The following is a 26,687-nucleotide window of genomic DNA, read 5'->3' as shown; positions in this document are numbered from 1 at the left end:
TCGTAATAGCGAGTCCTGCAGCAGCGACAGCAATGCCCTGGCACGTACGGACTGGTGCCGCCAAGCATACGGCGCTGCCCAGTCGCTGTTGGGTTACTCATATTACTCTTCGTGTTTTAGCGTCCTTGTTAATACATACCGATAAAAACGAATATCACATTAGAGCAATCTAAGAGCGCTCTATGGAATGGGTACGTAAAATTCCGCTTTAAAAATCTTCTTTTGACGCTGTCTGTCGCGTGAATAAAGTGACGAGCACTAATTTTCTGGGCTGTCTCTAGACACAGAATGCAGAAACGAAATTTCAACACGCTCCTCACGACTCTTAGGAGAGACACCCGTTTGCAGAGTTTCTAACTGTAGTACTGGACCCTGCCGTTGTTGGGGTGGCTAGCGTGCCTCAGCGATACAGATAGCCGTACCGTAGGTGCAACCACAACGGAGGGGTATCTGGTGAGAGGCCAGACAAACTTGTGGTTCCTGAAGAGGGGCAGCAGCCTTTTCAGTAGTTGCAGGGGCAACAATCTGGCTGATTGACTGATCTGGCCTTGTAACACTAACCAAAACGGCCTTGCTGTGTTGGTACTGCGAACGGTTGAAAGCAAGGGGAAACTACAGCCGTTATTTTTCCCGAGGGCATGCAGCTCTACTGTTTGGTTAATGATGATGGCGTCCTCTTGAGTAAAATATTCCGGAGGTAAAATAGTCCCCCATTCGGATCTCCGGGCGGGGACTACTCAAGAAGACGTTGTTATCAGGAGAAAGAAAACTGGCGTTCTACGGATCGGAGCGTGGAATGTCAGATCCTTTAATCGGGCAGGTAGGTCAGAAAATTTAAAAAGGGAAATGGATAGGTTAAAGTTAGATGTAGTGGGAATTAGTGAAGTTCGGTGGCGGGAGGAACAAGACTTTTGGTCAGGCGAATACATGGTTATAAATACAAAGTCAAATAGGGGTAATGCAGGAGTAGGTTTAATAATTAATAAAAAAAATAGGAGTGCGGGTAATCTACTACAAACAGCATAGTGAACGCATTATTGTGGCCAAGATAGACACGGAGCCCACGCCTACTACAGTAGTACAAGTTTATATGCCAACTAGCACTGCAGACGACGAAGAAATTGAAGAAATGTATGATGAAATGAAAGGAATTATTCAGATATTGAAGGGAGCCGAAAATTTATAGTCATGGGTGACTGGAATTCGGTAGTAGGAAAAGGAAGAGAAGGAAACGTAGTAGGTGAATATGGATTGGGAGTAAGAAATGAAAGAGGAAGCCGCCTGGTAGAATTTTCCACAGAGCACAACTTAATCATAGCTAACACTTGGTTCAAGAATCATAAAAGAAGGTTGTATACATGGAAGAAGCCGGGAGATACTGACAGGTTTCAGATAGATTATATAATGGTAAGACAGAGCTTTAGGAACCAGGTTTTAAATTGTAAGACATTTCCAGGGGCAGATGTGGACTCTGACCACAATCTATTGGTTATCTATGAACTGTAGATTGAAACTGAAGAAACTGCAAAAAGGTGGGATTTTAAAGAGATGGGACCTGGATAAACTGAAAGAACCAGAGGTTGTACAGAGTTTCAGGGAGAGCATAAGGGAACAATTGACAGGAATGGGGGAAAGAAATACAGTAGAAGAAGGATGGGTAGCTTTGAGGGATGAAGTAGTGAAGGCAGCAGAGGATCAAGTAGGTAAAAAGACAAGGGCTAGTAGAAATCCTTGGGTAACGGAAGAAATATTGAATTTAATTGACGAAAGGAGAAAATGTAAAAATGCAGTAAATGACGCAGGCAAAAAGGAATTCAAACGTCTCAATAATGAGATCGACAGGAAGTGCAAAATGGCTAAGCAGGGATGGCTAGAGGACAAATGTAAGGATGTAGAGGCTTATCTCACTAGGGGTAAGATAGATACTGCCTACAGGAAAATTAAAGAGACCTTTGGAGAAAAGAGAACCACTTGTATGAATATCAAGAGCTCAGATGGAAACCCAGTTCTAAGCAAAGAAGGGAAAGCAGAAAGGTGGAAGCAGTATGTAGAGGGTCTATACAAGGGCGATGTATTTGAGGACAATATTATGGAAATTGAAGAGGATGTAGATGAAGATGAAATGGGAGATATGATACTGCGTGAAGAGTTTGACAGAGCACTGAAACACCTGAGTCAACACAAGGCCCCGGGAGTAGATAACATTCCACTAGAACTACTAACAGCCTTGGGAGAGCCAATCCTGACAAAACTCTACCATTTGGTGAGCAAGATGTATGAGACAGGCGCAATACCCTCAGACTTCAAGAAGAATATAATAATTCCAATCCCAAAGAAAACAGGTGTTGACAGATGTGAAAATTACCGAACTATCAGTTTAATAAGTCACAGCTGCAAAATACTAACGCGAATTTTTTACAGGCTAATGGAAAAACTAGTAGAAGCTGACCTCGGGGAAGATCAGTTTGGATTCCGTAGACATATTGGAACACGTGAGGCAATACTGACCCTACGACTTATCTTGGAAGCTAGATTAAGGAAAGGCAAACCTACGTTTCTAGCGTTTGTAGACTTAGAGAATGCTTTTGACAATGTTGACTGGAATACTCTCTTTCACATTCTGAAGGTGGCAGGGGTAAAATACAGGGAACGAAAGGCTATTTACAATTTGTACAGAAACCAAATGGCAGTTATAAGAGTTGAGGGGCATGAAAGGGAAGCAGTGGTTGGGAAGGGAGTAAGACAGGGTTGTAGCCTCTCCCCGATGTTATTCAATCTGTATATTGAGCAAGCAGTGAAGGAAACAAAAGAAAAATTCGGAGTAGGTATTAAAATCCATGGAGAAGAAATAAAAACCTTGAGGTTCGCCGATGACATTGTAATTCTGTCAGAGACAGCAAAGGACGTGGAAGAGCAGTTGAACGGAATGGATAGCGTCTTGAAAGGGGGATATAAGATGAACATCAACAAAAGCAAAACGAGGATAATGGAATGTAGTCGAATTAAATCGGGTGATGCTGAGGGAATTAGATTAGGAAATGAGACACTTAAAGTAGTAAAGGAATTTTGCTATTTGGGGAGCAAAATAACTGATGATGGTCGAAGTAGAGAGGATATAAAATGTAGACTGGCAATGGCAAGGAAAGCGTTTCTGAAGAAGAGAAATTTGTTAACATCGAGTATTGATTTAAGTGTCAGGAAGTCATTTCTGAAAGTATTTGTATGGAGTGTAGCCATGTATGGGAGTGAAACATGGACGATAAATAGTTTGGACAAGAAGAGAATAGAAGCTTTCGAAATGTGGTGCTACAGAAGAATGCTGAAGATTAGATGGGTAGATCATATAACTAATGAGGAGGTATTGAATAGGATTGGGGAGAAGAGAAGTTTGTGGCACAACTTGACTAGAAGAAGGGATTGATTGGTAGGACATGTTCTGAGGCATCAAGGGATCACCAATTTAGCATTGGAGGGCAGCGTGGAGGGTAAAAATCGTAGGGGGAGACCAAGAGATGAATACACCAAGCAGATTCAGAAGGATGTAGGTTGCAGTAGGGACTGTGAGATGAAGAAGCTTGCACAGGATAGAGTAGCATGGAGAGCTGCATCAAACCAGTCTCAGGACTGAAGACCACAACAACAACAACAATACTGGACTTGATGCGTTAAACTTTTAACGTAAGATTGATCTCCCAGTGACTATATTACAAGATTTTAAATTTTTAAATTCGGTCAGTAATCATATGAAGTACTGAAAATCAAATTTTTTGATGCTCCTGGAACCGGTTAGATAGGCAAAGTGCGACTGAAATCGAGTCGACGGATGACCGGGTTACCGTTTCAGCCATTTAGTGATGCGGACCCTTGGCGCATATGATGGTACTCGGCTTTTCACCGACGCTGTGTTTTGTTAAGAGTGAAGACTGACAGCTGGTCACGAGTTTATTCACTGCGAAATTCACGTTTGGCGTATGACAGGTTATCGTTGTTCACACCCGAGTGGCACCAGGCTTTGCGCAAAACAGGTACAGCTGACAATCGTATATGAATGGCACTTGCTGTCACACACCTGTCGCACGAGTGCATACAGTCGGCATTCACCATTGTTTCTCTTCCACCTTGCGAACCATCACTTCCCGGCCTCTCCTTACACCACATTCGTAGTCTGAGACGCAGGTTGCATAAGATAATTGGCTTGTGGCGCCTTTAGATGTAACGTTATTTTATCCTTGGTGGATATCAGTGAAATCCCTGGATGTCATTCAATTAAAGGCTTTTGAGAGAGGTTGGATAGAACCTTTATGTGTAGCTGAATAAACCATTAATCACTGTAGTATGCCTCCACAAAAAAGTTTGTTCTTTTTCAATTATCATTGTAAATCTGATTACACGCAGAGGTGGGGAACCATAAAACGAGGTGGTAACAAAAGTTCCCGAAATATAGAGGGAAATGCCCAAAACCAGACCGTTATTTTGTTTTTTATTTAAAAAAACGGCAATTAGAAAAAAATTGAGCTTCAAAAGCATGTAGCGTTAAAAGTTGTTACGCAAAAAAATATTTTTAAAATCGGTTACCAGTTTGAAAAATAATTACCATAAACTGTCTCCTTCTAAAAATAAGCAAAATAGCAGTAAACAAAATTTGAAAGAGATATTGAATTACAGAAAACGTACTTTAGTTTCAGACTGGGTATAATACGTTTTCCAAAAGAGCCCTGCTTTAGCATGTTCCTTTGGGCTTTCTTTTTGGCACTTCCGTTTTCTGATATTTAAGAAAAAGACTAACCTAATTTTCCTCAGCAGTTGCGTCTTTGAAAGGGTGTTGAATGTTTTTTCTCTCTGCTAGTTGTACGGCGACTTTCAGAAGTCATTACGAGTAAGCCCAGAGAAAAAAGGTTCCCTGGTAGGACAGTACTAAACCATCTCTTCTTCAACATCTTTACCCAAAACTGTTGGCCTGGCTATTTTGTTTTTGCCACTTCCTCTGGTGGGTATTTCATGTTGGACACCCTCATATACCGAGCGAGGTAGCGCAGTGGTTAGCACGCTGGACTCGCATTCGGGAGGACGACGGTTCAAACTCGCGTCCGGCCATCCTGATCTAGGTTTTCCGTGATTTCCCTAAATCACTTTAGGCAAATGACGGGATGGTTCCTTTGAAAGGACACGGCCGACTTACTTCCCCATCCTTCCCTGATCTATTGGGACCGATGACCTCGCTGTTTGGTCCCCTTCCCCCAAATCAATCAATCAACCAACCAACCAACCAACGCCCTCATAGATGCTTTTTTGGAACATTAAACTGTTTAATGCCATTCTTCAAGCTCGTTTTATTTTTATAGAGAGCATCAATAGTTTTCATCATTTTAGAAGGTCTCTACATTCTTTGATTAATCTTCTGTATTATCCTCTACGAATCTGCGATAGAGTTCCAATAGAATAAGAGTGTGTACATCAACAACACCTGTCGGCAGCTAAGGATTTCGATTTAATTATCATTTCATTCTAGAGAAGCTGCGCGGTCATCAATGGTATCTGTTCTTTCTGAAACAGATGCTATCTTCATATAGTTAAAGGCTACCCGGCCATTGACCTTCTTCTGTGCGAATGCGCACGCTTTGCCCGAACTCTTGGACTCGTCAGCTTAGTCTGGCGCGAGTAATGAATGAATGGGCAAATATCTATGCTGTTGAAGGGTATGGCGACTACGACGGTTGGGATTTTTGTCAAATTTCCTGAATAACACAGGCCGCATATGGTCGTGCATTGTCATGATGGAACACTCACTTCTCTGAGCTATCTCGTTGGATGTTTTCTCCTCATGCCCTCCCTCCGTGACCAAAATGGACTCATCATGAAAAATGCCTTCAATATATTTAAAAGAATTCCAACAAGGACTTAATGTTAATCTTGACTTGTCGAGCTTTTGTTTGGTTCTCCGGAAGTCTGCGGACACGGATACTTGCGAACACCGGAGAATTTCGGACACAACAGTTCCCTTCTCTGCTTTCGATAGCTGTGTTCTCCCACTCTCCCCTCCATACCACCACCCGAGCACTCTGTGACCTTCGCACTGGTCAAAACACATCTAGTTATCCGAGATATACGTGGATTAAATGGGGAGTCTTCACAATAAAAGTTATTATTTTGTTATGGAAATCCCTCGCTCAGAAAATATGACGAGGACCTTGCATTATCAGCAGTGTCATGTGTAGGGGAACCAACAAGACACAAGGAATTATTTGGAAATTGATCTTCATGAAGCTATCTTTAAAAGTGAATGACGGTAGTAAATTTCTTCTAGAAGACGACAGATTAGAGGAGAGGGCAACCATTTTAGAGGAAACAAATCAAATGAAAGTTCAAAAACGAGTACCTGTTTTTTATGGATGGAAAATTTAAGAGTTGCAACAGGCAGTTTGCACAAATCTATACATACATCCTCACCAAAGTGACGAAACAAACATTCTTATCGTTCTATTTGCCCTGTTCCGTAACAAGAAGAGAGACCTATGTTCACCTGTTTCGTCTGGTTAAACGAGAAGTTCCTCAGTGGTGCACAAGAAAGTGTATGTCGATTTTTGAGGCAGCTGCGATACCGAACCATCCTCAGGCTTTCTTTTCATGTGAAATAAGTGGATGTCACTTTCAAATGAAGCAGAGTTTACGTGGAAAAGTTCAAGATTTCAGTCTAATGGAGGATTACGTCAGAACGGAGATTTTGAAGACTTGTCGTTAGCGTGTGTGCAGCATTAGCATTTGTAAAACCAGACGACATAAGTAAAGGATCGATTTAGATCCATGCGCAAGCTCGTGATAACGAAGAGTTTTTCCCTTTTTTGACTACTTTACTACCTGGATACCTAGCTACAGAATGAGAATATCTCCATTCTAATGTGGAATTGCTACAGGAAAAAGCACCGAACGACGAATGCTGTTGAAGGGTGACACAGCACAATAAATGTTATTTGAAACAATTTATATTCTTCTCGGCCCACTATGCAGTATATGTCATTCAAGGGCATTGTATGATTATAATTAAAAGTATGCTGCTGAATTTGATTCCTATTATTTTTACAATAGGCCTATTTCGGCTGATCATGGCAGTTCAGCAGAAACAGGCCTATTGCAAAAATAATAGCAGTAAAGCTAAGCGGCGTACTTGGAATTACAATTATAGTAATTATAATTATAGTAATTATAAAAATTATTGTAAACCCTCACCCTAGACTCAAATATTTGGTGAAATGCTTGAAGAAGGAAATGGAGTGCTCAAACTGCATGTTCATGAACCTGGAGATGAATGTTGAAGGGAAGAAGAGGAAGAAAAAATACTTGAAGCTGGATGACGGGATAGGACTGTAAAAAATTACGAAAGACTGTCAACATTAGATCCTGACTGAAATCCATTATCCACATTCAGATTTATTCACAAGTAATGTATTAAAAAGCCATAAAAGGCACCATCACCTTGAAGATTATTTGGTCAAAATTGCTAGTTATAATGAAAAAGCGTTATTAACTTTAAGTTATACGTTTGCGTCTGTCTGACATCTCCTCCCAAACCCCTGCATCGATTTCAACAAAATTTGGCACACAAACATCAAACTTCTCGAGTATCAGCACTGTTGAGTTTATAACCTCCTAGCTAAAATAGGAGCAGAGTAAGGGCAAAAACTTGTCTATCCTTAAACAGATTGATGATGAAACTGCCGGCCGCTGTGGCCGAGCGGTTCTGGGCGCTTCAGTCTGGAACCGCGTGACCGCTACGGTCGCAGGTTCGAATCCTGCCTCGGGCATGGATGTGTGTGATGTCCTTAGGTTAGATAGGTTTAAGTAGTTCTAAGTTCTAGAGGACTGAAGACCTCAGAACTCAGAGCCATTTTGATGATGAAACTGGGTTGTCGTAGCTCAGTTCACTAGCGCTTAATCAGTAAACCGTGGGCTATGGCCTAACGAAGCTGGCGATCGCAAATCTCTGGCAAGAATACAAATGAATTTCGCATTTGCTCTCAGGACCAGGAAAATGCCTTGTTGTTTGTAAGTTCCTGCAGATGATCTGTATTGATAAATATCTGTGATTCCGTTATTGGTTTGTAACTGAAGTCAAATGGTCCGTCGCGAACTCCATCTGCGCCCGATGGTGGCGACAGCGGTGCTGAGGGACTCTAGATGACGTCTAGCATTCGGCGCTCGCGTCCACCCTCCATTCTACCCGACGCACCATATGTCCAGGTGGAGAGGGAGGGGGTGGGGCACGACTTTTGATGCAGAGTGACGACAAAATGACTTTGCACATTTGTCGACTGACACCGAGTTTCAAGGTTGCATGTTGTACCGCGGTTAGGGTGAAACGAGCTTGTCCCTTTGATATTACATCTGACAAGCAAGAATATAATTGTCATTCTTGGCTTGTTTCACCAGCAGTAATTTAATCTCTGTTCTTTGGTTACCTCCTAACCACATCGTCTCGGAAATTGCGAATTATTGGGAAACAAACAGCCAGTCACTTCTGATTAGTACTCGCAACAACGTAAGCTTTACGTCGTTTGGAGGGACTGCGGTCGAATGAATCTGATATTTTAGTGAGTTTCGATGTGGTCTCTCTCTTCACTCGTGTTCCTCTGTCTGATTCGTTGCGGTTAATTGAGGCTAGGTTTGGTGCTGAATTAAGTAATCTCTTTCGGCATATGTTGGCATCCACTTACTTTTTATTCAATGACCAGTATTACCAGCAGACAGATGGAGTTGCGATGGGTAGTCCGTTTCTCCTGTGATCGCAAATTTGTTTATGGAAGACTTCGAGGAACGTGCATTGTAGTCGGCGCCTTTGCAACCCGCCTGTTTCTTTAGATATGGTGACGATATCTTTGTTGTTTGCCCTCGTGGTAGGGAGAGTTTGAATGCCTTTCTAGAACATCTGAACTCGCTCCACCCGAACATTCGTTTTACGATGGAAGTGGAAAAGGATGGTTGCCTTCCCTTTCTTGACGTGTTGGTTAGGAGGAAGGATGATGGATCATTGGGACATGCAGTCTACAGGAAACGTACTCACACCGACTTGTACTTACAGGCTAATAGTTGTCACCATCCGGCTCAGCGTGAAGTGGTACTTCGTACCTTGGTACACAGGGCACATGTCGTTTCCGACGCTGAGACTTTACCAGCTGAGCTGTCCCATCTTGAAGTTACGTTTCGTCAAAATGGTTATAGTGATAGATTGAACGTCCGTTGCGCTATCGACCAAGTGTACATCTAGTGACTAATGAGAATTCTGAGTCGACACCTAAGTCTGCTGCATTTTTGCCTTACGTAGGAAACACTTCCAACAAGATCGGTCGTATTTTACGGAAATACGATGTGAAATGTATTTTCCGACCTCCTCTGTTAAGGATGATCTTGGTCTGCGTAAGGCGGGTGTACATCGGATTCCTTGTAGCTGCGGCATGGCATATATTGGTCAAACCATCAGGACCGTGGAGGACCGATGTACTGAGCATAAACGGCACACACGATTACAGCAGCCACGCAGATCTGCTATTGCCGAACATTGCATGGGTACTGGTCACTCCATGTTATATAATAACACCGAGATATTGGCATGCACGTCCAGCTATTGGGAGAGTGTTATTAAGGAGGCAGTTGAGATTAAATTCGCGAGCAACCTCGTTAACAAGGATGGAGGGTTTTGTTTAAACTCTGTTTGGAATCTGGCTCTCTCCCCTGTCAAAAAACAGAGGGACACAATCAATGCTACCTCACGTGGGAGTTCGTAGTCTCACTATCGCTATCTCTAACTCTGGTCATCTTTGGTGGCAGTAGTGTCCAGTGTGTGTTATCTTTCCTGCATAATTCCGAGAACCGAGGTTTTAAATTTGCATGTACGTCACCTGTCCGTTACAGTTTGCCTTGAAAATGGCGGCGTGTTCTCCCGCCGAAATATTGACGGTCGCTGAAAGCGTTACCTGGCTGAATTCCCGAAAGTTATTTGAAAAAATGTAAGCTGTACGCTTAGGTCCTTGCCTAACCACACCCTCGGAAATCGCAACATATTCGGAAAAAATAGCCAAATATTTGTGTCCAGCGAGAATACAAACGTCATTGCTTTTCTTTTTAATGAGAGTGAAGTCACAAAACCGAAAAAACTCGCCTGCGAGAGAGTGCTCTGTTGCACGTAAATAACATCGAATATTGCAGAACAAACAGTGTGATTCAGCAGCTCCTATGGATGTTGCTGTTGCCTTATGCAACCCGTAATGTTAATCTGGCCTCATGCGCGAGCTTTTCGTATTCTGTCTCTCACTTTGCACAAACTGTTAGTCCTACAGTAAAAATGAACAGGACCTTTTGGTAGGAAATTTAATGTAGTTCAATTTTGTACTGGGATACGTTTCTGCTAGAGGCCGTAATTTTCGAGTTAATCAAGAAAATCGTACGAAAGTGACCCTCGAGCCCATCCACACACCCTTATACCCAGCCCCCACTGGTCAGGATTCCTAGATGTTGCTCGTGGCAGTCCCGCCTATCACTGTACAAAAATTCGCGACTGCACGAGTTATTTCCCATATTCGACCTTCTTTCGTCTTCTCTGGCCTTATTACGACACAGGCTTAGTCGAGCATATACAAATTGTAGAATTGACGTTTGCGTCAATTTTACCGTACGATTTTGTGAATTTTAACAGCATAAGACAAACAGCTGTATCATTGTATTCGTCAACTCTACTGACAATGAAACTACTGTACTTCTAAGGGTTAAGTTTGAGTCGAATCGTCAACGTAATTAGTTTTGACGTAACGTTTACAGAACTCGTTTTTCTTTCATTACCCTAATGGGCACATTTAAATTGATAATGTCAGCGAAATAGGCGACTGTGCTGGTGGTGTAATATCACCCACTCAAAAGAGACCAAAATTGCTCGAACATCGGAAGAAGTTCGTGTAGTGGGAAATTTTTGTACAGTGGTTGGAGGGAGTACTATGAACAACATATTAGAAATCTTGACTGGTGAGGGACGAGTGTGGGGGTGGAGGTGCGTTTGTTTACTGGTCACTGTTGCACATTTCCTTGAATAACTCGAAAACTGTGACCTAGAGTGAAAACGTACCCCTATACAAAATTTAACTACGTTACATTTCCTACAGAAAGGTCATGTTCATTTTTTCTGTAGGACTAATAGCTTGCGTGTAGCGAGGGAGAGAATACAAAAATCCCGCGCGTGGCTTTTGAAGGCTAGATAAAACATTGCGGGTTGCATAAAACGAGATCGGAAGGGGTAGCTGACTCACTTTGTTAAAGGGGGTGAAGGCCGTACAGTCCAAAATCGGTATGCCAATCAGGCAAATATTGCCGTTTGATTAAACACCGTCCCGTTTTACATGAAGTAGTCCATAGCTGCCTGATGCACATCCTCGTCGACAGGAATGACTGACCGTTCAATCGAATGGGGGGAGATCAGGACTATAGGTCGGGTGCCCGAGTGCCTCCCACTTGTCTGTAATGAACAGGCTGCCTCACAAATCGAACGCCGTCTTCTGTCAGACCGCGACCAGTACGGAACTTGGTGCACCATTCCAAAACGATGATTTTCGACAGACATGCTGCCCCATAGACATTATTCGTTCACCTATTGATGTCTAGCGACGTTTGTCCTTCGGTGGTTAAGAAGAGAACGTTGATCCTGTTTGGACGCATTTGGTAATAACGACATAATAGGTAACATTCCACTTTTGCCGCACGCACGTCGGAATGGCAGAAATGCCACACTTAATTCTTTGGCTACATGTCGGTACTTATGTACCTGCATCGGAGTCGCACAATGTTGCATATAAGCTGTTGCAGCGGCCTCAAATGGGGAACTTTTATCGCGCCTGTTATTATGTAATCATTTTGTGGTCGAGGCTCATTCTTTGTCTGTGTTTGCTCTTAATATGTAACAAGGAAATCTGGTTCCGCCTTGAGCAAACACAATTTTTGCTGTTTTATTGGCCATACATGTTTCGGAAAAGTTTCTGCATCGTAACACACACTCATCAGTGAAACAGTTTGTGTGAGGAAACACCACTCAGACACCCTGTAGCAGCACCAAAACGCTAGACCTGCAAAAAATGACATAATGGAAGGGAATAATTGAAGCTGTGCTGCAAATGCCAAACAGATTTGTGGACACTAGTATGTAATAATAAGATTATCAATAAATCCCACTGAAGATGGAGAGACTTCTCCGAAACGTGTATGGATGGTAAAACAAGAAACATTGTATTTGCCCTTTATTAAATTAATAAGAAAGTCCCAGAAATTTTTAAGATGCGTAAAGGGTGGGGAGGGGGAGGGGGAATAATATATAGTAAGACACGAACCTACTTCCGTATATTCGCTAACTGCATACCTCTATACACTACGCTATGGTGAATTCATGCAACTTTTGAACATAATGACCGATGTATCATTAACTGAGACTGAACTATAACAAATCGTACCAAGAGCGACGTGTTTTTGATAAATCTGCAACGTTCCGTTCCCTTGAATATAGTACTATCATAACAAACAACTTATAATACGAAAATAACGAAATAATTGAATCCAGTATAGTACCTCCTCCTTCATTTGTCAAGTGCTATCGATTTTAGTGCTCTAATCGATTATACGCAAGACAAATCATTTTGAAGTTACTCCACAGGAAGAGTTACGGCAAGAAAGGAAGAATGAATTGATTGTTGGTGTCAAAAACGATCATCCTCCTTTACCTCCTCTGCATTACTGCAGATGACGTGTCACTGAGCACATTTGTTCTGTGCATGCAGTACACGTGAAGCGCCTAGTTGTTTCCACTGCACTGTGTGGAATACGAAGGTTCTGTTATAGTTCACTAACCTGCTGTCTTCAAGTTGATGTCCCCAACGCAGAAAACAGCACGCACGTCGTAGGTTCTGTATCTTGAGGCTGAAACTGACTTTTAGCGAGATTCTGTTCTGAAATAATGTATCACTTCTATGGGATGTCACTCGCATATTTTCATATAGTCACACGAGAAGACTACATGATCTTAATACACCTTTTGATACAGGAAAGTACATGATCAAACACAATGTTTACGAAAATGTATCTTTACACTATTTGTGGCACGTGTCTGTGCCTTATGACTACCGGAGTGAATCTTTTAATACTGAATACTGGCCAACACATCCTGCGACAGACAATGTGTCTGTTCTTCTCGACTGCCTAATCCAGAGTGACGAACAGCCCGAAACACTTCGCGCGCCGTACTAGAAAAGGCGTGACCCGAACGCTTCCGAAGTGCTTCGTCTGCAATTTCGTCAGTCTTTTGTTTTTGATTTAAATTGTTTATAATAATTCTAAAATGAATGATTGATAGTCAGCTGTTGAGAGATATTTATATTAAAAAGTGAAGTCATTCCAATGAGTAGTTAAACTAATAATAATAACTATACTTTAACGTTTTGGCGCTCTTGCTCCGAACACAGCAGCCAATCACAGAGGAGTAGCATTATGCAGGCGGTCTTTCTCACGGGAATCGTACCGAATCTAACATCTATCACAGTTACCTCACACCACATTTCGCCTTCTATATACTTCTTGCATCTCCAGGGTTGTGGGAACAGCTTCTTGGAGCCTAATATGATGGCTGACTGAGCCCGGTTGGCCGTGCGGTCTACCGCACGGGTTTCCGGGCGGGAAGGAGCGCCTGATCCCCGACACGAATCCGCCCGGCGGACTTGTGTCGAGGTCCGGTGAACCAGCCGGTCTGTGGATGGTTTTTAGGCGGTTTTCCATCTGCCTCGGCGAATGCGGGCTGGTTCCCCTTATTCCGCCTCAGTTACACTATGTCGGCGATTGCTGCGCAACCAAGTTCTCCACGTAAGCGTACAGTACCATTACTCTACCACGCAAACATAGGCGTTACACTCGTCTGGTGTGAGACGATCCCTGGGGGTTCGACCGGGGGCCGAACCGCACAATAACCCTGGGTTCGGTGTGGGGCGGCGGAGGGGTGAAGTGGACTGCGGTAATCGTCGTGGGGTTGTGGACCACTGCGGCGGGGACGGAGCCTCTCCGTCGTTTCTAGGTCCCCAGTTAACATACAATACAATGTAATATTTCTGGATTGTATTGTATTGTAGAGTCGAGTGAAACGAACGTCTCCTGAGTAGAAAGGAAGCGCGATGTAGCAAAGACGATCATTCTAGAGGTTTCACCTGGAGGTGATGGCAAGGTACACTGTCGAAACACCTTGTTTAAAGGCTGGTCACCAGGGAGCAACACGAAATTTTTACTGCTTGACAACAATTGCATGGAAAGGATCATCGCAGCCCTCAGTGTCGTTAAGTGTTGTGTGTAAGACGTTCAGAGCGCAGCGCGTGTAGAGCGGAGCGGCGTGTGCTGTTGGCAGGCGGCGGCGAGCCTGCAGCGCGTGTCGTCTTACCACGCGTCTGGCTCGGACTCCGGCAACGGGTCGGGCGACTCGGCGCAGAGCTCGGCGGCCGACGCCACCGACTGCTCGCAGGCGCAGCACCGCGGCGTCGTGATCAAGAACCCGCGCTACCGCACCGAGTACGACTCGGCCGCCGAGGACTCGCTGCTGCTGTCCGTGCCCGAGCCGGAGCCGCCGTCCGCCTTCGACCTGGAGAGCGCCTCCACGCTGCTGCTGCCCGTCATCGAGAACAAGCCGCTCGACCCGTCCGCCCTGCAGGTGCGGCGCGCGCGCTCCTCTCTCTCCACCTCGCACACCTATTACCATCATCCTCTCTCTTCTTTTATCTCCTTCTTACTCATTTACTAGCTTAGCTTCCGGTACTTTCCTCGCGTAGTCTGCACAGACCTTTTTCTTTTTATTTAACCGAATTTTTATGTTGTTCACAAGTTACAACATCTTCCAAACTTTTGACGCTAATTAACGCCACAGAAGCAAGGCCTTTTCCTCATGTGTACTTCTCACCGAAAAACGATTCTGGTAGCTAGAGTCCAAGATTTATGTGGTGATATTTCAATAGAACTCATCTCCTGACACACACATTACTGGCCATTAAAATTGCTACACCACGAAGATGACGTTCTACAGACGCCAAATTTAACGGACAGGAAGATGATGCTACGATATCCAAATTATTAGCATTTCAGAGCATTCACACAAGGTTGGTGCCAATGGCGACACCTATAACGGGCTGACACGAAAAAAGTTTCCAAGCGATTTCTCATACATAAACAGCAGTTCACCGGCGTTGCTTGGTGAAACGTTGTTGTGATGCCTCGTGTAAGAAGGAGAAATGCGTACCGTCACGTTTCCGACTTTGATAAAGGTCGAATTGTAGCCTATCGCGATTGCTGTTTATCGTATCGCGACATTGCTGCTCGCGTTGGTCGAGATCCAATGACTGTTAGCAGAATATGCAATCGGTGGGTTCAGGAGGGTAATACGGAACGCCGTGCTGGATCCCAACGGCCTCGTGCATCTTATCTGCATGGCTGTAGCGGATCGTGCAGTCATGTCTCGATCCCTGAGTCAACAAATCGGGACGTTTGCAAGACAACAATCATCTGCACAAACAGTTCCACGACGTTTGCAGCAGCATGGACTATAAGCTCGGAGACCGTGGCTGCGGGTAACCTTGACGATGCTTCACGGACAAGAGCGTCTGCGATGGTGTATCAACAACGAACGAACAATGAATACCCGTTTGTCATCTGCATTTCTTCTTAGTGTACCAATTTTAATGGCCAGTACTGTATTTTTTTTATATCTAACCCAGAAGTGAAATACAAATTTTCATAGATTTAGCTTTAAAAATTGTTCTTAACATAACGAAATATTTTCTTAAAAATTTCGGCCGTCTATTTCACCCCTAAGGAGTTGAATTTCCAAAAGATAGTGGCACACGTATTGTTTAATTTCTAACAGAGAACCTAAATACCAGTTTTTGTAGATTTAGCTTTAAATATGATTCCACAATGAAACATTTTCGAAAACATTGCACCCCTATATCACCCCCTTAGGTGCTGAATTTCCAGAAATGCTGAAACACGTATTTCTTTATTTCTGACAGAGAAACCAAATACCAATTTTGATATGTCTGGCTTCAAAAGTGCCTTAATAACGACATTTTTCAAAAAACGTTTCATACCGTATTTCACTCCTTTAGGGGTGGAATTTCGAAAAATCACTTCTTCAACGACGCCTACAGTACCAGATTAACACCCATCCATTCTGTCATTAGCGATTTGAGCTGAACGATGATTGAGCTGAACGATGATTGAGCTGGACGATGATGAGTCAGGGAGTGAGGGAGTGAGTTGGTCGGGACATTGCCTTTTATATATAAGAGAAGATTGCTGGTATACATACGAGACATGCTCAGAAAATAGAGAGTGCCGAGACTCTGATGCAGAAAATGATTTTTTTTTTCGACGAAGTTGGCATCACTGCATTCAAGGGCTAGGTGCTGGCAGTAGATCACTCCCTTGTCAGTCAGTCAGCTGAAAACTCTTGTTGTAGTGGTATGTTGAAATCATTGTCTGTGTCCCGAATCCCGCCAGCTCAGAGATGAGGTGGGTAATCCGGTTGCGAAGGTAGGGTTTAAGTAGAGTACAACATCCCGTCAACATCGCGACTGATGGAGACAGAGCACAAGCTTGGGTTCCAAAACAATGGGGAAGGAAACTGACCTTGCCCTTTTCAAAGGAACCATACTGACCTTTGCCTGGAACTATTCAGGGAAATCACAGAAAACCTAATAGTAGATGGCCATATTTGGATCTTAACAGTCATTGTCCCGAATGCGAGTCCAGCGTGCCAATCACTGCAACACCTCTCTCGGTTAGACCGGTTGTGTTGTGGTGCTACCGGCAGTCTACGCATGGGATGGTAATTCCCTAGTCTGACTGGTGCTAATATCAGAGCAATGGTGTAGAATGACACAAAGTCGTGCTTGGTGTACAGTATGGTGATACTACCTTATGGGAGTCGGACATTGTCGACTAGAATCTTGAAGACAAGTATCTTTGTCCACATATACCCATACGGTCCAACATAGAGTCACTGTCACATTCGAATGCCCCACAAACCTGGATATTGCACGATTCGACCAGCCAGCGAAATGGAGATTCACAATGTGGGTGCTTTCAAGCTGTGTCAGGTGCTGATAACGCAATCTCATACGAGTACACGGCCTCATCCTTCACAGTGACTCTCTACACGCCCTTCATGTGCGATGCCAGGCCTAGTAAAATGAAATGAAATGATCGTATGGCATTGTTGGCTGGGAGGCCCCTTCCGGGCGAGGGCGGCCACCAGGCTGCAAGTTTTATTTCAGGTGACGCCACATTGGGCGACTTACATGTCGCATGTCGGTGATGATGAGTAAAACACAACACCCACTCCACGAGCGGAGAAAATCTGCAACCTGGCCGGGAACGATAGCCAGGCCCACTGCATGGGAGGCAAGCACGTAACCTCTCGGTTAAACAGGCTGGTGCTAATACACTAATGCTCTCTAGTCTCCGTCATACCTTTCAAACAGAACTTCTGGCCATTGGGATTCAGTTCGAAGCAGGGTTCATCACTGAAGACATTTCTACTCCAGTCAGTGAGATTCTAGGCCAAAGTCGTGTCTCAAGACTCCCCGGACATCAAGGACACCAACCTGGCTGTCGCCCGCTATACTGCTCGGCATCTAGGACTGATAGTGAGGGGTGCCATTCCATTTCATAGCAGGACCCCTTTGGTTGTCATCCGCCGCAGCCTTACAGCACACCAGTATGTCTACGATATTCTGCACCCTGTTTAGCTGCCATTCATGGCAAACGATTCTGGGCTTACGTTTCAGCAAGATGATACATGCCAGCCCACACAAGGCGAGAGTTCTGCTGCTTCTCTTCGTGCTTGCCGAATCTTACCTTGTCCAGCAAGGTCGCCAGATCTCTCCCCAATAGAAAACGTTTTTGCTGACTAGGACAATATTCTATTCTTAAGTCAGTAGTGGCCCGTAACTGCACATTCACAATTCTCTCTCAAAAGTGCCATACACTTTCCCGTTAAAATTCTGTGAGGGTGCTTTGGGAAACCTCAGGAACCAGCGTGCAAAGATCATTCAGGGTGATCCGCCGCTCTCCAGGCATGCTTTTCTCAACCTTTAACACTGTCTCCTCAGAAATTGACGGTCTCCCGCTCCTTTGTTCGTCGTGAATTTCGGTCCGACCAGCTGCAAACACTCTACACCAATTACGAACATTTTTGACATCGAAGCACGACTCACCATACACTTCCGTCAATTGGCGATGGATTTCAATCGGCCGCAGTGCGCACTTGGCGATAACATCCAACGGGAGCTCCATTCTCAACGGCTAAAAAGCCAAGACTGAGCACCTCAGCGCGGCGTGCGCATGTTTACACACAGCGCGTGAAGCACTACAGTGTGACCAACTGCCACACAAACAGAGTGCTGTTGAGATCTTACTTTTGAGGTTACCCTCGTACATATAGCCTACATCGTATGTAGAACAACTGGAGAACTTCCAATTCTTTTATTTCATTGCACCCCCGTTTCTCCGTCATCCATAAACTATTGATTTCGTTCATAACCTCTTCCTGCGTAAGATGTGGCTGGGAAGGATGTGATACCTCTACCATTTTGGTAATTTTCGGCGCTGTTTTGTTTTCATCCATGATCGTAGTTTGCATAGTTCTCACCATACAGTGAGATAAATTGTAAAAAATAAATTTTCTCTATACATGTGGGACGAAAATTCGACAAAAACAACGTCCGCCACCTCGTCTAACTTTTCAGTAATCAAAATTATCTCGCAAACACGTTCTATGCTTGACAAACACGCCAAACAGCACCGTACGCGGTCAACAGTATGGCAAACAGAGTGCAGTTTGACAAACTGTTTGATCGTGTAAGGGGCCTTTAACTGCTACGGACCTCTGAGGGTGACGCGGGCGTTTTTGTGCGCGTGCGCAGGCGGTGCGGCGGCAGCTGCAGGAGACGGGTCCGCGCGTGCTGGCGGCCCATTTGACGCGCGTCGACCTCTCGCTGCTGCTCGACGCTGCAGACCTCGGGCTCGGCATCGCCTGCGGACTCGAGCTCGTCACGCTGCCGCACGGCCGACAGCTGCGCCTCGACCTCATCGAGAGGCAAGTACAAGCACAAGCAATCGCTCTGCTGGCTAGCGCTCCCATCAGGGCGTTCCCCACACCACACTTGGACTATACGTCCCTCCCTACACACGAACCAATTTATCGGTCGGTCGCCCGACCGACCGACCGATTTCGTGGAGATTAGATTCAGTTTCCGTTCCAGAGAGATTCTCGTGGATGTGGAACATGTCAGAAAGCATAACATAAAAACAAAAAAACGAGGGGTTACGCAAAAAAACAGGAATTATTTTTTAAAAGCTATATATTGTCGAATTGTTTACAAGACAACCTCCTTCAGAATGCTTGCCATTATAACTGATACATTTTTCCCACCGGTGCTTCCACTGTCCAAAACATTCTTTGTAGTATGCAATTTTGTCATGTGATGACATGATGGAGACCGTGGCTGTTATTCGAAGACGAATGTTGATGGTGTTAGGACAGCAACCAGCTACAAATTTACTTTCAGTTCCTTTATTCAAAGGGTACCGTTACCGGTTTCGAATCGTAGTGATTCATCTTCAGCCAGTTTACACGCTTTCCTTATGACATGTGGTGTGTTTTTTTTTTTTTTTTTACAGATTAATTGTCCTAAAATATAGATAATTATAAGCACGCCATACACAGATGGTTGCGTTACAGATTTTCGTTGCATGCGACTTACGTGAAAGTCGGTTTGGAGTGTTTGTTTTCACATTTGTCCAACAGATGTGAATACATTCCCACTGCATTCTTATTGTTGCACACGTAAATTTTTCTCACTGAACATTTTAGATTTGTCACCGAAAAGATTTCTACCACGCACCACATGGTTTGATACATACAAAGAGCTTACAAACATATGAGTATCAAAGATGCTATGGTATATCGTAACATTTGAACATGTCCTATGTTTGGAAAGGATCATATATTCGCTTACGCAACTGAAATGCCTTTTACACTAGTACAGAGACATTGATTTTTTCAGTTGATTCTGTTGCTTTAAGACTTGGTAATTTGAACAAATCTGCATTTGCAGCCCATATTGCAGAAGAAAAGCATTCAGTGGGAAACATTGAGAACAACTTAAAAATTTTACATCTAGCAGAAAAAGGAGCCACTATGAATATATTAGAAGAAATAGAAATACACACACACAAAAACAGCACCCCAGACTATATCCTTAATGAAGAAAGAGAGTTAGCTAATACGCCTTTCCTGAAAAATTTCCAAAAATTATTTTCCAACCTCCAAAGCAAATAATATAAGTACGGCTATCTGCAGATCAAGTAACAAATTTATATGTTACAATAATTCTCATGATGCTAAATGTAATTAAATAATGTACTATTTTACCTATACACTACAAAAAAACAACTTTATAATTAATGTAACAGTATCAACTGAAAAAATCAATGTCTCTGTATTAGTGTAAAAGGCATTTCAGTTGCGTAAGTGAATATATGATCCTTTCCAATCATAGGACATCTTTAAATGTTACGATATATCATAGCATCTTTGATACTCATATGTTTGTAAGCTCTTTGTATGCATCAAAATATGTGGTGCGTGATAGAAATCTTCTCAGTGACAAATCTAAAGTGTTCAGTGAGAAAAATTTACGCGTGCAACAATAAGAATGCAGTGGAAACAAGAACAAAACAACGCTAGCTAAAACAGTCCCGGCGGGGTCAGGGATTTTCTCTGCCTCGTGATGGCTGGGTGTTGTGTGATGTCCTTAGGTTAGTTAGGTTTAAGTAGTTCTAAGTTCTAGGGGACTTATGACCACAGCAGTTGAGTCCCATAGTGCTCAGAGCCATTTGCACCATTTTTAAAACAGTCACTGCGCGCACGCAGAACACGCCAGATCCACAACACAGGCGGCACTGAACTGGCAATGAGTTGAGTTGTGCTACACACGCCTAGCGGCAGAAATGCGTACTACACAAGCTCCGCCCACGGCGATGTCATTCCTTTTTTCCCTCGTAATACTTACTGCTCTGATTTTCGAGATATTGTCAAAATATGTGAATACGTTACAGTAAACTGGAAGTACTGCTGTGAGAATGAAACATAGTTATGCACTTAAAAGCTGGTTGCAACATTAAAACAGTTTGAGCAGCATTGTTACCCGGTAGAAAACAAAATATCTCATTTTGGACTGTTGTGACCAAGTGCTGTCAAAATGGAAATCTAACAGTCCCTGTTAAGATGTTCATCTGTAGAGAAGAAGGAGTTGCCTATGAAGAAGTCTTTGTCCGCATCTCGTGGTCGTGCGGTAGCGTTCTCGCTTCCCGCGCCCGGGTTCGATTCCCGGCGGGGTCAGGGATTTTCTCTGTCTCGTGATGACTGGGTGTTGTGTGCTGTCCTTAGGTTAGTTAGGTTTAAGTAGTTCTAGGGGACTGATGACCATAGATGTTAAGTCCCATTATGCTCAGAGCCATTTGAACCATTTGAAGAAGTCTTTCAAACTCTGTTTAAATTGTGCTTTATCTGAAACCAGGCTTTTAATGGTTGATGGAAATTTATTGGAAATGTGTGTTCCTGAATATTGGACCCCTTTTTGGGCCAAGGTAAGTCATTTTAGGTTTTTGTGTAGATTGTTCTTATTCCTAGTAGTATACCTATGTATTGAGCTATTTGTTGAAATACTGAGCAGCAGAGATTAGAATACCCAGTTCCTTGAACAGTTTCCTACATGATGTTCTTGAATTTACGTCACAAATGAGTGTGGCAGCCAACACACATACCGACTGACGGCACTCAGCGATTACAGAGCTGACCTACTGTGCTTTATTTATATTTACTTCATTGTGTTTATGTTCTACATGATCCAGTTTTTTCACGCACAAACAAAAACGGGAGTTTGGTTTGTTCAAATGGCTCTGAGCACTATGGGACTTAACATCTGAGGTCATCAGTCCCCTAAAACTTAGAACTACTTAAACCAAACTAACCTAAGGACATCACACACATCCATGCCCGAGGCAGGATTCGAACCTGCGACCGTAGCAGTCACGCGGTTCCATACTGAAGCACCTAGAAACGCTCGGCCACAGCGGCCGGCTTGCTTTGTCTGCTTCAAAGGTAACAAGACAAAAAAAGCCTAGAGAAAGCTGTGGGCAAAGAAGTGGCCAATGCAAGGAAAGAAATTTACCCACACTCTGTTACTTAAGAAGCTGGGAACCGATGATTTTCGTAATTATTTAAGAATGGGTGACTCGTGCTTTTCGGAGCTGCTGTACATCATCAAACCAATCTTAACGGATTAGAATACAGTCTTCAGAGAGGCTGTGAGATGCGAGGAAAGGCTGTTAGCTACATTACTGTTTCTAATCACTGCAGAAGTTACGATGATCTCAAATTCAGTGCTGTTGTATCCCCACAATTATTGACTAAAATTATTCCTGAAACCTGCACCGTGATTTATAGTTGCCTGAGGAAAGTCCAGCGAAATAAATGAAACAAAAGATGTTCATGTAGACTTTATTAATTTATTTATGTATGCAGTATAAAAGATGACCTGTAAGTTTAAGAAACGCATTTCAAATTCGAAGAAGAAAGATTACACATGGCGCTGGTGGACATTATCTACCAAATACAACAACAGATACATAAGAAATCAAGAATTTAGTAACTGTTAGAACTACGCACATCAAAACAAGTTTTGCGTCACCCCAGTTCCCAGAACTCCTGACGACAGACCTTGACTGTGGGTATTGTATCATAGACACAGTCCCTTTGACTGTTCAGAGATGTCACTAAACCCACCAAAGATGTAAACAGCCATGTATGAGCAGCGCATATTAGGCGGAGGGGGTCCGACATCCGATCAGTTCCAGTCCTTCCACCAGGAAGGAGGTACAGGGCTCGTGTTGTCTGTAGTTCAACCGTGCCTGGACGGTCAGTACCGCGGTTCGATCGCGTCCGGATTGTAATTTTGTGCCAGGAAGGGCTCTCAACAAGGGAAGTGTCCAAGCGTCTCGGAGTGAACAAAAGCGATGTTGTTCGGACATGGAAGATATACAGAGAGACAAGAACTGTCGATGACATTCCTCGCTCAGCCTCCCTCCCCCCCCCCCCCCCCCCCAAGGGCTACTACTACAGTGGATGACCACTATCTACGAATTATGGCTCGGAGGAACCCTGACAGCAACGCCACCATGTTGAATAATGCTTTTCTTGCTGCCACAGGACGTCGTGTTACGACTCAAACAGTGCGCAATAGGCTGCATTATGCGCAACTTCACTCCCGACGTCCATTGCGAGGTCCATCTTTGCAACCACGATACCATGCAGCGCGGTACAGATGGGCCCAGCAACATGTCGAATGGACCGCTCAGGACTGGAATCACGTTCTGTTCACCGAGGAGTGTCGCATATGCCTTCAACCGGACAATCGTCGGAGACGTGTTTGGAGGCAACCCGGTCAGGCTGAACGCCTTAGACACAATGTCCAGCGGTGCAGCAAGGTGGAGGTTCCCTGCTGCTTTGGGGTGGCATTATGTGGGGCCGACGTACGCCGCTGGTGGTCATGGAAGGCGCCGTAACGGCTGCACGATACGTGAATGCCATCCTCCGATCAATAGACTGCGCTCGACTAGATTGGCCAGCATGTTCTTCAAAACTGAACCCTACCGAACATGCCTGGGATAGATTACAAAGGGCTTTTTATGGACGACGTGACACACCAACCACTCTGAGGGATCTACGCCTAATCGCCGTTGAGATATGGGGCAATCTGGACCAAAGTGCCTTGATGAACTTGTGGATAGTATGTCACGACGAATACAGGCATGCATCAATGCAAGAGGACGTGCTGCCGGGTATTAAAGGTACTGGTTTGTACAGCAATCTGGACCACCATCTCTGAAGGTCTCGGTGCACAGTGGTACAACATCCATGTGTGGTTTTCATGAGCAATAAAAAGGGCGGAAATGATGTTTATGTTGATCTCTATTCCAATTTTCTCAGAACCGAGCTGAAGCAAAACTTTTTTTGATGTGTGTATAAAAATTATCCGACACTTTGTGATACTTAAGTTTCTCCCGGAGTATTTGTTCAGCGAACAGTCCACGGGTATACTGCCGCTTCATAGTGTCCAACGGGCACAATATTTCGGCGATCAAACACGTCGCCATGGTCAGGTGCGGTGACGAACTGAGCTCCTAAGGGCTCGCGGCCGGCTACTAATATCCCACATCCCCGCGAGCCGTTCCGTTCGCGGTCCTCGCCAGCGGCCGCACGACGGCATCGGTGATGGCGTTGATGCAAGTTCTCTGTCGGCTCTGGTCGCCATATCGTTTTGTTTGCTGATAGTCTTCTCAATTAAACTCAGTCCTGGTTCCCAGGCCTTGCTAAGATAATAGCTGCAATCTCGGTTGATGAAATCATCCGTGGTACGAATTTTTGTGGCTCCTTGCTGTCCCAGTACTTGGAAGTCTGTGCCAAGATCCTTTTATGTTCGTACGTCATCGCGCGATTCGCAGACAAACAGTGCTCTGCGACCGCTGACTTGTTGCGATAAATCAGTAAAGTGTGCCTCTGGTGTTCTCGGTAAGGATCTTCGACGGTGAGCACTGTTTGTCCGATATATGTCTTCCCACATGACATGGAATCGTATACGCCGGCCTTCCGCAAATCGAGATCATCTTTGACACTTCCCAATAACGCTCGTGTTTTATGGGCGGGCAAAAGACGATTTTTACTCGGTGCTACTTCAATATGCATACAGTTTTTCCCGATAGTGCGCCAGTGTACGGTATAAAGGCAGTGGCTGCCTGTTCCTCCATGGCTTCTTTGGTCTCCATAGACAGTACTGTTGCGGTGGGGCGGAGAGCGCGCCTGGTCTGCCATTCTGGGCGCCCGTTTTTTCGGAATACAGTTCTGGGGTGTTCCAGCTCCTGGGCAGACTCTCTACGTCTGAAATGGAGCGCGTCCTGCGTATAGTGTTTTTAGAACCCCACTCCTCTGCGAAGGGTGGTGGCAGCTCTCTGCGTGCACATACAAATCAGTGTGCGTTTTCTTCCGATAAACACCGTGACCCAGGGTGCCATTAGCTCTTCTCTTGAGTATGACGTCCAGGAATGATCATCTTCTTTCTTCTTCAGTCTCCACATTGAATTTGGAGTTCAAATGGGTAAGGACGTCAAGGAGTTTGCCCATTCCATAGAGCCAGATGACGAACGTGTCATCCACATAAATGAAAAACACGTGGGTTTCCATTTTAAAGAGGCCAGGGCTTTCTCCTCGAAGTACTCCATATACAAACTCGCGACCACAGGCGAGAGTGGGCTGCCCATTGCGACTCCTTCCATTTGTTCGTATTATTCTCCATTAAACAGAAAATATGTGCTGGTCAGGGGATGCCTGAAAAGGTCGGTCGTCTTCTCGTCAAATTTCTGACCAACAAGCTCTAGTGGCTCTCGTAGAGCTAGCTAGCTACCAGTGAGTAATGAAACGACGTCAAAACTCACCAGGACATCAGAGGCTTTCACCCTGTTTTACAAAATCCACAGAATTGCGGATGTGGTTGGTGCATTTACTCACAAAAGGGGTTAATATTTCCGTACAATAGGCCGCAAAGCCACCTCATAAAGTCTTGGCGCTAGAGGTCCTTGAGGTGACAGTTTCTTGGCGAAACCCTCTGGCAAACGTGCGTCTTTTAAAAGAGCCCTAGTCTTGTTCTCCACCTTTTTTGTGGGGTTAGCGTTGATCTACCTGTAGGAGTCGTCATCTATCGGGCTCTGCATATTCTCAATGCAGTCCTTGTGGGAAAGAACAACAGCAGCGTTGCCTTTGTCAGCGGGTAACACGACAATCTCAGAGCATTCTCTCGGGTCCCGAATCGCCACCCGCTCTCTGCTGGTAATATTTGACTTTATAGGATTAGTTCTCGTCGGAGCATGGCAGGTTTCACGACGTACTTCTTCCACTGTTTCAGGTGGTAGTTGCGCCGCAACTGTGCTGACAATGTCCGCAACCGATGTGTTCTTAGGGATGGGAGCAAAGCTAAGTCCCTTCTCCAGAACTGAAACCGCATCGTTACTCGGCTCATTGTCAGTCAGACTGATGACTGTCTTGCACGGGGCCTCAAGTGGTGGTATGTCAGAGAGAAATATCATCCATTGCATGTCGATATTTCGGTTTTAAGATTTCATTTCCGATAAGTATCGGAAATAAAACGCAAAAAGAGAAATACAGATCATCGATGGACTTTAATTCGCTCTATGTGCCGCACGAAACCATTATGGATTCATTAAAAAAATGAAAAAATCCTTCATTTCTTGCATCTATATCGCTTTACTTCTTGCACTACGTGTCCCACATGAATGAGCAGTTTTCAAATTTCTCCATAAACAGTTACTGAAGACGAACGTGAAAGTTCGTCGCTCAGTCGGTCAAAACGCCTACGTACGCACAATTTTTCGGTAGGACGATCGGTTGATTGCTGCTCGTGTAAGTGCCTTAAGCGGTCAGCACAAACTGGCATGGAAGTCACCAGTATAGTGGTTCAGCTTTTTCTGGCAGTTTCTTGACTGCATATAGCGTTTTA

The 26,687-nt window shown here is 44.3% G+C and overlaps 1 protein-coding gene across 1 annotated transcript in view; it reads left to right on the top strand.

Annotated features, from left to right (window-relative positions):
- Window positions 1-26,687, top strand: part of LOC124616600 (breast cancer anti-estrogen resistance protein 3 homolog) — a 1,084,307-nt gene that overhangs the window by 1,019,100 nt on the left and 38,520 nt on the right. The window contains exons 12-13 of the mRNA XM_047144920.1: window positions 14,411-14,710; window positions 18,978-19,150. Coding sequence (XP_047000876.1) covers window positions 14,411-14,710; window positions 18,978-19,150 — 473 coding nt within the window. The remainder of the gene's footprint in view (window positions 1-14,410; window positions 14,711-18,977; window positions 19,151-26,687) is intronic.

Source organism: Schistocerca americana, chromosome 5, assembly GCF_021461395.2.
Source record: "Schistocerca americana isolate TAMUIC-IGC-003095 chromosome 5, iqSchAmer2.1, whole genome shotgun sequence".
NCBI lineage: Eukaryota > Metazoa > Arthropoda > Insecta > Orthoptera > Acrididae > Schistocerca > Schistocerca americana.
The sequence above is the reverse complement of the archived record's forward strand: the minus strand, read 5'-3'. Positions and strand labels throughout refer to the sequence as shown.